Source organism: Rhopalosiphum maidis, chromosome 4, assembly GCF_003676215.2.
Source record: "Rhopalosiphum maidis isolate BTI-1 chromosome 4, ASM367621v3, whole genome shotgun sequence".
NCBI lineage: Eukaryota > Metazoa > Arthropoda > Insecta > Hemiptera > Aphididae > Rhopalosiphum > Rhopalosiphum maidis.
Window position 1 is genome coordinate 28,964,518 of NC_040880.1, and position 14,112 is coordinate 28,978,629.

Genomic DNA, 14,112 nt, shown 5'->3' on the forward strand with positions numbered 1-14,112 from the left:
AATTTTGAATTAAATTATAAATCACTGTACAAAAATTCTGATTCTAAGCGGAAATAATATGTTCCAGCCTCTATTTTTAAGCATATTTTTTTAATTAATCTGTTATAAATGTTATTATAGTAAGTTATTTTTCAATTAGTAATACGATAAGATAAACTAAATGTTTAAAAAATATCGTGTATACATTGTATATTCTACTAATTATTAGTAATTAAAAATTCATAATACTATATATCATATACTATGATTGTTAATTTTATGTCAATTTTGATATACCATTTAATGGTATGAATAAGTCCGTGATATAAATAGTTTAATACAAGTCTAAATATTTTTAACATCGATTTTTGTATAGATTTTAATAAACATAAGATGACAAGTTTTATATCTTTACGATTAATATTTTTAAAATTTATATTTCCGTTTACATAATATCATCCAATTATATCAATATTAAAGTTTTGAGCTTCAAATTCATACAAACAAATTATGCTTCTATACATATACGAGTATATTATTAAATAACTATAAAAAATATATAAGAAATCTTGTCTTAAACTCTCAAGCTTTGTGGTATGACAATTTTATAAATTATGATGTACAAAATATTTAAAAGCTTTTTTTAGACTTCTTGACACTTGTCAAACAAAATGTGTGCAAATATTTTAAACATTCTCTGAAAAACTTACGAGGAATATAGTATAAAATGTTAATTTTTTTTACTAAAGACAAAAATTGTATTATTATAAGTTTTTAAATAAAAACAATTTCAAACATTCATTAACGACTCAAAAAAATATATATATATATTAATAATATATATAATATATATATTTTTAAATATGCCTTAAAAAAAAAGTATATGGGTATAGAAAATACTAGTATATTATTTTCGATTTTTAAAAGTGACATCAATAGTTATAGTTTATTAATTAATAATTAAATCGATTGATTTTAATATAAATTTATGATTAAAAGCTATTATTAAAATTAATAATGTAATAATATGCAATGTAAAATCAACTTTATTGATATCGGGTACTAACTATTAACCATCGACATTTTATCAATTTGTATATTATTGTAATGTATATTATTTATATTAAGTAGATAATATACTTAATAAAAGTTGGACAAGTATAATAGGTATACAGTAGAAACTTAGCATGTTATATTATACTACGTAACTGCAATCTGCAAGTAATTTTCTCCATAAACATTAGATTCAAACTTAAACCGTCGAACTACAGTTTTTCATTCTTACTTGTAAATAAAGTATAAATATTATTTAAATCGAGTTGGTTTTGAGTTGAACCTGTTAAGCCAGTTTTTTTATAAATATAAACACATAATATAATAGTTTTCAATCTTTGAGAGTTCAAGAACACCAATTTAGTGATATTTTATAATATTTAACCAATATAATTTATTCTATTATAGCGTGCAAACAAAAATAATTGACTATCAGAATTACAAAGGTTTCTTTACAACAAAAGTTTTACTTTGATATTAATGATATTCGTATGCATTGAAAGACCCTTGTATACCCGTGTGAAAGAAAAGTAATTATATACCTTTTGCGTTCACACTATACTTAATTGTATATACTCGTATTATATTATAGGTACTTACTTATTTGAATGACACAAACAAATATTATATATTATTACACAAAGATTATAATTTGAATCACACCGAATACCAGTACATGTTGATAGAATAGCAGCTGTCGTAAAATAGTCTATTTGTGTAGAAATATGTAGGTACGTATAAGAAACAACCAACATCTTATAAAAGATAAAATCAAAATATTTAAGTCGAACCAATATTAATTTGTGTACAGTTGTCTGGAGTGTCACAAAAATGTGTTTGTTTTTTGTTAATTCATTTGATTTAACTAGAAAAATGTGATTAATAACAATTTTTAATTTTTTAAATCATAAAAAGAAGAAAGGTTACGCGTACCTGCAGGATGATTTTAGTTTATACATTTATTAGTTGTTATTCCTATTTCCCACATTATACGACTTCGAGTATCGACTGAATATAATATCTATACAATATACTCGTACCTATGTATGTATAATACTATAATGACATATAGATATAACCATTGCAATTTTTTCTCTAGCCTATTGCTTGTTAGTTGTTGTAAAGTATTCATTTAAATAACCATAACGTGAATTTTTAAACGCGATACAGAAAAACATGGTGGATAAAAGTATAACCCAAATAAAGGCAAACAAAATAATTTTAAAATCATGTAGATGTTTTTTTTATATTGATATTAGATTTATATAAATAAATTTTGAATGTTTACACTTATATTCTATACGTCGTGGATGATGCAAAAAAAGTATACATTTAAGAAGAAAAACAACATAGCGATATGTACTAATTAGTTTAGCACTATAGAGATTAATCGTAGATTTTACATGATACAAGTTATTTCAACATAATAATGTACGTGAGTCTACGAATTATAATAAATATTTTATGCTTCAATATAGCAGACAATAATAATTTATTATAATAATAACAATGATAATAATAATAATAATAAAAAAATCAAGGATAATAGCTATAATAATAATAATAAATAATAATAATAATAATAATAATAATGATTATAATATATATATATATTATACTGTAGTTAATTTATAATATTTTAGCTAAGTAATTACATTTTATGACACAGGTAATAATAAATTTACCTGGTGTAATCGTTTTAGTTATTCTTTACCCTCACAGTTCGTACCCTTTAGTGTAAAAATTTCGTATTATTTTAACATACACATAATTAATATTAATATTCCGTGTATATTAGTTTCAATATAATACTTATGGTACGTAAAAAACAGAATCTAAATACAAACAACCCGCCGTGAAAGTGTTTTGTTCGTCGAAATTCATCATTACTCATTACACATGTATACGAATATTGTACGATAAAAAATTGTAATAAACAAAAAAATTATAAACAAATGTTATAACACAATATTCGACTAACTAAGAATAGAATAAAATCGTAATGGAAATTGAAATTTTTTGAGCGTTTCTATAAGTAAAATTTAATACGAGTAATATAATAATATTATATACTTATACGCTATATAATTAGCAATTTAATGAAAAAAGGCACGACTATAGATAATATAACGTTGTGGTATCGTTTCTCAAATGCGATGTCACTTAAGCATTACTTACTTAATTCTTTTTAACAAAATATTAAATAAACGATTATTATACATCGCCTTAAAGTTTACTTATTTTATAATATTATTTTAAACAAAGGTAAAAGTATAATAATGTATATATATTTATACATATAAAAAAAAAAATTAAAAAAAACAGGGCCACAGTCTTTTTATACTCGAAGAGTAAAACAGTTATATAATAATATTAAATATATTAATGTAGTTTTGTTATTATATATTATTATAGTTGCGTGTAAATGTGTTTATCAGGCAGATTGTCAACAAAAATAAAAAATAATAAGAACCATTTTATTTTAAACACATTATAATATAATATAACAAAAAAATACCTTTTACCAGGCAAATGAGTATCTGACGTCCACTTCGTGTAAGCCCGGTAGTTTTTTTTTCAATACGTCCACCGATCGGACCGTCGCTTTAGTGCTATTCAAATTGAGTTTTTTCAAATTGATAAGACCTGCAGAAATCGATTTTGTTAAGTAATGGTCATAAATACAGACAATCAAACAAATATTAGACACGTGTCTTACTTATTAGCGATACGATTCCCCTGTCAGTTACTTTAGTCTCGCACAAGTTCAAAACTTGCAAGTTGGTCAGATGATCCGATATGATTAGTAGTCCGGAATCACCAAACTAAAATAATTATTTTATTTAGTTATTTTATTTTATACGTTTTTTGCTTTATTCGTTTTATAAACAATCTTTGAGAAGTATACACATACCTGTGTACCCCACAAATTGAGAACTTTTAAAGATGGTAACTTAATCAACGTCTTGGCACAAGTATCTGTTACATTGGTAAAAGCCAAGTCGACGGACTCTAAATTACCGAAAGGGCCACAATCAAACATGGAATTCAGATCCAAGTCAGTGCCTCGAGCCGGTAATGATAAATTCTGTGGACCTCCTTTTCGTTGCTGAAAATGAAATGAATATAATTTGCTTATTATAACGTGTAGTGAAAAAGCTATAGAATATCAAAATCTTATTTTTAAATATTACGTATATCCCTGAATAAATCGAATGAAAAATATTTAATTTTAATACGATTAAATTAAATTCTTTGTTTTTCTTTGTACACATAGGTACATATAGCCATACTACTACGTCTCATGAAACATATGCCGAACGCCATGTAATTTAATGATTAACCATAAACAATAAATATTATCTAAAATCTTGTATAGATACTTCATCAATTGAACCGAATATTTTCTTGAACGAAGTTTACACAGAATCCTAACGATAAAGTCGTGGTATTCAAACAGCCTAATGTAAACATCATTAAAAATCAATATTTGTACCTATATATTTATCTTACCAATTCAAGTAGTTGATTCTGCCTTGACATAAACTCGTCGTATACATTTTTGCCAAATTCTGTAGACTTGAGTGTATCAACAATCTGATTTCTTTGATGTAAGTCTTCCACGACCATCCACTCAAGCATTAAGCACAGAACATCCATCACGATTTTGTTATTTTTTAACGCTTCCGAAACGCACGTCCCCAAATGCTTGGCTTTTAAGTTTTTCAACAGTTTCTTTTTTTTGCAGCGCTCACAATCCATTAAAGTTTTAAGCTAATATTAACAGATATTTAAATATATATGTATTATATTTATTTACTACAATTTTACAACTGAATAAAAATTATTAACATGATAATAATATTATATCTTATTGGTATATTTTACAAACTTAAGAGTCGAAACAATGGCGTGAGAGTAGTCATACAATATTAAGAAGTTGGACCGATAGATATACAAATGCAATGATAGTTTATTAAAGTCAAGATTAAAGGGCGCTAGGTGTGAAAGATTAAAGGAAAACCTCGAAAGCTCTCGAGATAGTTATAAAGTCAAAAAAAATGCTTTTTTTATAATGTTAGTCAATTAAAAGTCAATAATATTATATACGTTTAAAATACATAAAAGTTGCTTCAACGTATTATTTATACATTGACTTTGACACAAGTGGTCTATACAATTTATAAGTTTAATGTTTTGTACGGTTTAGCTTTTATACTGTTATCAAAAACGTACCAATTTAGTCCAGACAATTGAACTTTCGCAGAACACGGCTTCGATCGGCGAACATAAATCGAACCAGCCATCTTTTGTCTCACGGACAGCTAATACTTGCTTATGAATTTCACAATCTTCATGCAGTCCTATTTTTAATATTACAGAGGAAATGTCCCTAAAGTTAACAAAAAAAGAACAATAGTCAATTGGTTACGAAGTGTCACAAATTTAAATTTCATAAATCGTCGTTCAATAATGTGAAACAATAAATAGCAACCGTGTACAATAGAAATCAAACAACGGTTCTCATGGGTTCTAATATTTTAGATGAACCCATTATGGTGTCAGAATCAGAATGGTTGTCAAACTCTCTTAGAATATACATTAATTTGTGTCATAAACATGTCGTGTTTAAAAATTGTGTTGTTTGTTAGTATAAATAATATAGAACATATCATATACGATGAACATTATCAAAAAATTATATTTTTCATATAACGATTTATATAAAATCGACATAATATATTTATACCACGTAAAAGACGTTTATAGTTTTAAAAAATATATTTTTTTTTTAATATTAATTTAACAGTTAGTAATTAGCAAATAGTAATAAATTGACTTTTAAGTTTTCAATGCGCAATAAAACAATAACTAATATTTTAATCATTATTGAATAACTGTTATACACTCATTTTTCATTATAACACTCTTTTCAATATTTAAATAAAATAAATCTTCTAAGCGCTATAAAATCAAGCATCCGGTAGACACATCTTTAAAAAAAATGAGTTACAATATTTATTTTTTAGTCGCCATTTTAAAATAATTGATCCGATAAAATTATTTAAGTCAGATTAGTTTATTTTTGCAAATGACATTTAACTCTATTGCTAAAACTGAAAACTACGTCTTAAATGGCCAAGCCAACCTACTCATAAAAATGTATGATAATCGAGATTATTTTAATGATATAAAATATGACTATTTCAAATAGAATATCTAATATCTATAGACGTAATTATTATCCTACAAATCATGTTGTTATAATACATATTCTTAATATACAATTCATTTTTTTGTGACAAATAAAAATAATTATCAGTTATCGAACCGTTACGAGCACGTCATTACATGTGACGCAATATCGCAAATACCTTTTTATATACCTATATATTATAATATTAAATAACTATGTGAAAATTGCAGAAATCCGATTATGATAACAATAAAATTTTTCGTAGAAATATTAAATAATAATGCGTATATAACGATATTATGTCCATGTACTTGATACGCAAATAAGTATACTATACTATTATTTTTAATATTTTGTTTGAATGCCACGTTTTATTATATTTTTCACGCTGTTATTTTAACGCGGGTACGTATTTCAACAATAACGATAGAATAGAAGAAAAATGCAAATAGTCGGGAGAATGAAACTCTACAATATAAATTTTGGATGGTCATTTATTAAATACGTTGTATTGAATTGAAGTAACTTCTAAACACTGTATCAAAACTACCTTTTTGAAGTACCAAATAGATTGTGCAAACCAAATCAAAACGTCTTGTATTTTAATTTTTAAAACTTATTAATTATGTTCTTAATGTGTATGCTCGGAATAGCGGTTGCGTAAACTACTCGTTCGGTCGCAATCAAAAATCTGAATAATAAAACAATAATATACTCACTCCATAAAAATTGAACGAATTAACAGCAATGCGGGAAACGGCAGCGGACGCAACAGTTGAGCAAGTCCGTACAGCCAGTCGCTGTATTCTGATCTGTTAAAAAATAATGCAATACGTTTTTGTTATATTAATTCAAAGTTAATAACAGCTACAAAGTAATACAGTCCATACTCAGTACATGGACCATAGATACAGGCAGGTTACGATGGTGTGGCGTCGGGTTAGGAAACCAGACGTATCAATTGTAATGTATATAGTATATATTGAGTATGTCTTACATGTTTTGAAGAACAACAATGTAGCATCTCAGGTGATTGGTGTAATAGCAATCGAATTCGGCTTCCGAACAGTTAGCCGGCAACTCCTCTGATGCGGAGTATATGGCAGTAATACAGGTGGACACCATGTTCGGTAGTACCCTGTTATGAGGGCACACAGCGCTGGCACTGTGAACTCTAAACATGTACGCCGAAAATTATTATCAATTCATCGCATTTTATTTATGCATCGTATATTTATATTTTAAAGGTATATTTCCGAGCACATTATTCAAACGAACAATATTAGTTAGGTATGTATTTATAGATATTTCTATATTAGATAGGAATCATGATACAGTGATGATGTTGAAAAAAAATTAAACACTCAGTTTTGCTTACCTCGATAAAAAATATCTAATTGATTTACCACTTTGGTCCTGGATGTAAAGAGCCTTGATATAATCTTGTACTAATGTGCGAGCTGTCAGAGTTCTCGCAAAGTCCTGCAAAATCCGAAAAAAACCATTATTACACATTATTATACATTACTGTAAATCTAAAAACATTTATTTGCTACACCATGCACTCACAAAATTATGTTTGAGTATTCTTGTTATGGTGTAAACTAAGGAATCTTTAATGATAGGTAGGCTACTTTGGTCTTTGCAATGATGCGATAAAAACGAACACATTTCGGCGGACGGGGGACAGTCTTCAATCAACGGGCGCAACGTACCGATTAGTGCCTTTTCCCATGATTGTTTGCAATATTTTTCCTGGTCCTAGATTTAAAAAAAAATTATATAAGTATATAGATATTGTCAACGTTAGAATGGAAATAATAATGATTTTATTTTAATATGCAAATAGAAACATACTCTTGTCATTAGCGTACTCGCAATAAAAGTTGGCATATGAAATATTTCATCATCGACCAATGGAATGTTTTTGGCGAAATCCACTATATTCTGTTAAATACATAACACATTTAAATGTTTCGAACAGACAATATAATTAGTGTGTACTGAAAATCAAGTATAATAATATTATCACACGTTACCTGCAATTCTTTTAACATATCGTCTGGATCAGATTGACTTTTCAAAAGTGTTTGGGTTTCCTGCACATTTTTCTATACACGGAAATTTAAAAAAAAAAACATTATCACTCTTAAATAGTTTCAAAATAATATTAAGTTTGAAACGAACCTTCCATAAGATTGAATAAAGAATTTGATCTCTCAAATACTGATTGGTAGTCTGTAAACAAATATAAACGGTTACTACGGCGTATTGGTTATGCAAAACAACGTCACGCACATGCAAAAAAAGGAAGTAATTCAAATAGTACGTGACAAACAATTGTTAAAAATGTTTAAAAATAATCACCTGTAATAAATAAGAACCATTAGTGACCACTACGCGAAGACAATATTTGAAATTTGAGTCCCATCTTTTTACTGGATATAAATCTTTAATAGCTTCGTATCCGATAGTCTTACTAAGAAATCCACTTGGCTAAAAAACAAATAACAAAATAAAAATAAACTCATCAAATTCGTAATTAAAAAATCAGATTTTATTCGTGAAAAATATAATAATCAAATTAATTTTATGCAGTACGTATTAAAGTAAAATCACAGTTCAAATTGTTATTAATTACAATGATAATTTTAATCAATATTGTACATTAACAATATAAAAAAAAAATGTATTTTGTGAATATTTAAAAAAAATACATTAACTGTGATTTTGTGAAAAACCGGAAATAAGTTATTCTTATTATTGTCCAATCAAGGATGTATTATCATACATTTTATTAATTATTCTAAAAAAGTAAGGGTAAATTGATAAAGGGAAATCATTAAAATATTTTAAAATCTAGTTACGATACTCAGTCCCCTAAATATTCAAGCACTAATAATTAATAAATTATAAGTACCTACGCAGATACTTCTTATTTTACTAGATACTTTATTTCTTAACGATAACATAAATTATGTTATATATTATTGTATGACAAAATTAAATCACAATTTTATTACGCACTTAAAGAAGTATTGAAAACAATGATTACTGTGCTCATTCCGGTGCAATTATGGCCGACTGACAAGAGAAGAGATAGAGAATGTCAGCGTCGACGGACTTACAAAATTATATAGATATGTACAAGTATGACGTATATATTAAATTACTGTAGTATCTGTCTATTAAATGCACTGTATATATTAAATATTCAAGTAAATAGCAGTAACCATCTTGCGATGTCAAAAACTTGAAATACGTTTTTTTTTTAAACAGTACATTGAAAGACATTGAGTTTGAGCATACTATACGAGTATGCGCTTTAAGATAAACATACGATACATCAAGGTATATACTATATAGGGAATATATAATAAAAATTATACAAAATAATTTAAACGATTTTCAAATCAATACAAAACAAAACAGGAATAAAAGTCCTAGAATAAAAATCCATAGGGACAAATATCACCAGACACTTATTGATCCTTTTCAACTCATAAATTTCAACCTTCAAATATTTTAAGCATCAAAAACATTAAGGGCCGCTATAACAACACTGCTTGTTTTCTTTATCTATCTCCCACATAATATAGGAACAATGATATTCCGTATTTCAATGATTATTACTCTCTGGCTCAGTTTAGGGTAATGGCATCTATCATATATTTTATAAAGAAGAATATTTTTTGTTCATTGACCGGATAGATTTTTAATATTTTATATTTTTTTTAAATATAAGCATGTTTTAATTTAAATTCATTAATAACTTATTCATAAATGAAAATCAATTTGGTCAATACACAGAAAATATTCTTCTTTATACAATACATAGGAAGTATCTTTACCTTAAATTAAACTAGAAAGTCGTAATCGTGAAAATACGGAATATCTTTGTTATTTATATTATATGCGAGATAGACAGAGAAAACAAATGTTGATGTGGCAGTCCCTTAATTTGAAATATTATTATACCTTACTTTTAAGTTTAAGTATTTTAAAGGTAATCATTTACCTGCACAATTAAATATTTACTATAATTTAATGGTTATATGGTAAAATCTTCAGCATCCATTTTATTGAATTACGTTATTCACCACCCCAATTTTCACAAACTTATAAACGTTATCATATATTGATATCAAATATAAAATTATTTTGAATTTATCATTTAGATATTTTTTGTAATATTAGCGTTTTTATTATATATTTTGAAATTTCTTTTGAATATGTACAGTAAAAACATATTTTGTAGAAAGAGCTGGACTTTGAAACTAAGCCTATCTTTGTCTCACTCACTTAATCCGGTTAGATACAATAATTTTGTATTATATACATAACATGATTTTAGTATTTTCCAGCTCAAAAACAATCGATATAGTGAAATATTTGTGCGCTGGATTAGGCGGCAAAAATTGTTTAGATACACAATTATACTGTAATATTGTAATATAGGTACACCATTTCAAACGTAGGAATTTCGAAATATGCATGGACTGTGCTTAACTGAATATACGAACAAATGTAATAATTTTTTTCGAAACTATTCATCATTTTATATTGTACAAAAGTCGTCACGAATACGCAAGGGCGTATTCACATATAACATAATATAATTATAATTATAAAATTTATTTTTAATTTTTATTAAGTTGCGGTATTGAAAACTAACTAAAAAATAGTAAAAACTGTTTAAAAAACATATTTTTAAGCACATTTCACTGATAAATATCTACAATGATAAAATGTATCTTTCTAATATTATTATACTATCCTTATATAATATAAAATGTCTTATTTATAATAATTTTCTAAGGACGTTGAAGGTTCTATAAATCAATTTTAAATAACCATAACTTTACATTTTTACATTTTAATCCCATGCTGTATTATATAAATATTTATATATTATATGAGCAAATGCTTTTTATATGGTAATATAAAAATTAAAGTTTATTTATTACTACAAAAGTGCATTTTTGAGCTTTTTATTAAATACAAAATTTTTTTTTTAAATAATTATATTACAAATTCATATATTATTTGTTAAAATATTTTTTAAATAAATTAAAATTAATTTGAATTGTTTTAGTGTATTAGTGTATTTTTGTCATCAAGACAATCTCTATACATTTTTGTACGATTCAATTTTAATAATATATGTACTGTAATAACTTAATGTAAAACCATAAATATGTCTAAGTAGTTTTCCAATATTTTATTGCCTCAATATAATGGCACAAAATCATACATTATTTGCTAAAAATCATTTCACGCAAACACAAGCCATTTAAGGTCTAATTCTAGCTTAGAATAATAATAATAATATTTTTTTTTATTATTAACGTCTAGCATCACTATTTAGTTATTTGATTTTTGTGTTTACGAAGGCATTCACTATTTCTACCACCAGACTATTTCACTGAATGCAACCTTCCCGGTTCTATCCTACACTGAAACCGTTTCTCTCATCCAACAATAATTATAATACCATAGAAACACTTGAAGATCCTTTTTATTATATAAAAAAATAAAAAAATATTTACCATCTCAAAGGTTTTTTTTTTTTTGTTTTTTAAAATAAATTAGATAATTTCTAGCAATAATAATTTAAATTAATTATGACGACACTAAAATAGAATACAAAATATACATCATGAATGGGAGACCTAACAATATAGGAATTCTCAGACTTTGAAGAAAAGATGATTTGAATAAATATTTCAATAAATTAAAATTTTTCACTTTTGGTGTCTCTTAAAATTTCATTAAAATATTTTATTTTTATAATAACTCGTTAGAAACGGATGTGACATTATTTTAAACTAGTAATAGTAATTTTTTTGAAATTGAAATCAACGTATTATATATATATATATATGTAGGCACACAATTAATAATAATATAATATACTCAAATTTTGGACATATTATTAGCCATTAGGTATAAATTTGTCGCGTGATCGCGTGGACTATAGTTAGCCAGCATATTCTTCAATCTTTGAGGAAAACTCTATTACGAACACAACAAACTTTAAGTCGAACAAAGAATCGTATCTCGTGTAATACATTGGTATAAGAAAATTATTAAAATTAATTATCATTATAATTATCGACACATGTATCCGTCGAGTGTTTAAAACAACGATTTACAAATGCCACATCGTCTTCACAGTTTTTGACCAGAAACAACAATGAAAACGTCTATTAAATATTTTGTTTGGCCAACCCAACTCGCTATAAATTATGGCTGCCACAGTTTCAACAAACAGCACCGGGCACAGTATAATATTATGTTATATTTTACCGCTAACGCATGCCGTAGCGCAGTGTGGGCACGGCCGTACGGGATAGCATATTGTATATATGTATTATTAGCCCGTTCCATCGCTCACACATGATAAATAAAAATAACCAGCTGTAATAGAGTGATAAAGTTCAATTACGTCTGTGCGTCAGCCGACGTAAATTCAAACTATATAGTTAGAGTGGTGCGATAAACATTACATAACGCCGTTCTCAAAAACGTACAATATTGTTATAGTGTGTTTATAGTTTAAAATAAATTAAGCAAATATCGTATCACTATGTAGTTGTGTTCGATGTTATCATATTATTATTATGTCCGTCTAATTTATAGTTCAGCAGCTGAATAATAGACTAGATGCAGTACTAACCTAAACTGTAACCCGACGAGTAGAGATACACGCGCGTGTGCAGACTGCGACTGCCGCTTATGCTGTGAGTTGAGACCAGCGGAGTCAAAAAAATAACGAGAGGTACGTTGAATGTTTATACCCATGGGTTTTGCGCGCACATGCAATACTTATTAATATCGGCAGCACCTATCGCGGAAACAGAACGAAATACGGCGTTATGTCACGCGTTCTGCTCCTGTAGCAAAATCAATATCCAACCAGAGAGAGAAAAAGAGAGAGAGCATTAATTATATTATAGTCACACCGAATTAGGGGCGATTCTTGACGTGTCCCGTGGAGGGGGAAATATTTCACTTTTTCCCCTGTTGATAGGTGATTACGTGAGAAACAATTTATATTCCTAAATTATATATAATAGTTAATTTTTGTTTATATTAAATGTTTTATGTTTTGATTACTATGATGACTATAGAGTTATGCATGTCAAAAGGAGGGGGAACTACCAATCAACCCAAATAAAATTATACTGAATATATATAAATATATAAGCTAAAGCCTTTCGAGCAGTAACGTGCTTATCTGTATTAATAATCCTTTACTTAACTGTAATGTAAATAATCAACATGATCTGCTATAATGTTCACTATAAATTATGGAATTAAAACCTGTTAACTATTTAATAACTATCTGGTTACATCACTAAAAATTAATTTAAAAGTGACGTTGTAAATATTATTTGATATTTATTATTGTAGAAACTGAAAAGTGAATCTTGAATTTAATTATCGCTCAAAAATAATATTTCAACTGTTAATTATGTACCACACTTATATAGATCATATTTACATAAAAAAAAATTTAATGATAAAACATAGGTAAGAATTTGATTATGGTATTATGATTAGATTAAAACTAAAATCTAGTAAATCAGATGGAGTAGCAGAAAAACGGAAAAAGAGTAAAATCGTATGCTATGACAATGAAATGGTATTTGTGGATATCATAAGAATATTGATATGGAATGGAACAATAATTTATAAGTTATATTTTAATTTAGCACAGTAAATTTATTCTTTTGGTTAAAATCAAAAATCATTTTTTCTATCAAAAGAATATTTTTCTTTTTGAACATCATATACCTAGAAAATTCAAATAATATAAAATTATTGTAATGAAGTCTACTTTAAGATAACCATATTTTATATTCTCTACAGAGCGATGA

General features: G+C 26.6%; 2 protein-coding genes across 6 annotated transcripts in view; one reads left to right on the forward strand and one right to left on the reverse strand.

Moving 5' to 3' along the window:
* Positions 1–2,631: 2,631 nt before the first annotated feature.
* The window catches only part of LOC113561045 (C-Maf-inducing protein-like), a 34,735-nt gene continuing 23,254 nt past the window's right edge, over positions 2,632–14,112 (reverse strand). For all 4 annotated transcript variants that reach the window (XM_026967230.1, XM_026967234.1, XM_026967233.1 and 1 more), the window contains 13 exons: positions 8,597–8,725; positions 8,417–8,467; positions 8,269–8,340; positions 8,087–8,176; positions 7,799–7,990; positions 7,608–7,711; positions 7,227–7,403; positions 6,949–7,041; positions 5,269–5,425; positions 4,546–4,806; positions 3,947–4,141; positions 3,752–3,857; positions 2,632–3,678 (listed from right to left, as the gene is read on the reverse strand). In XM_026967230.1, coding sequence (XP_026823031.1) covers positions 3,554–3,678; positions 3,752–3,857; positions 3,947–4,141; positions 4,546–4,806; positions 5,269–5,425; positions 6,949–7,041; positions 7,227–7,403; positions 7,608–7,711; positions 7,799–7,990; positions 8,087–8,176; positions 8,269–8,340; positions 8,417–8,467; positions 8,597–8,725 — 1,752 coding nt within the window. In that variant the 3' untranslated portion in view covers positions 2,632–3,553. The remainder of the gene's footprint in view (positions 3,679–3,751; positions 3,858–3,946; positions 4,142–4,545; positions 4,807–5,268; positions 5,426–6,948; positions 7,042–7,226; positions 7,404–7,607; positions 7,712–7,798; positions 7,991–8,086; positions 8,177–8,268; positions 8,341–8,416; positions 8,468–8,596; positions 8,726–14,112) is intronic.
* LOC113561047 (UDP-glucuronosyltransferase 2B17-like) overlaps positions 12,669–14,112 on the forward strand; it is a 33,339-nt gene continuing 31,895 nt past the window's right edge. For both annotated transcript variants that reach the window (XM_026967236.1, XM_026967238.1), the window contains exon 1: positions 12,669–13,010. The gene's annotated coding sequence lies outside the window, so the exon portion shown is untranslated. The remainder of the gene's footprint in view (positions 13,011–14,112) is intronic.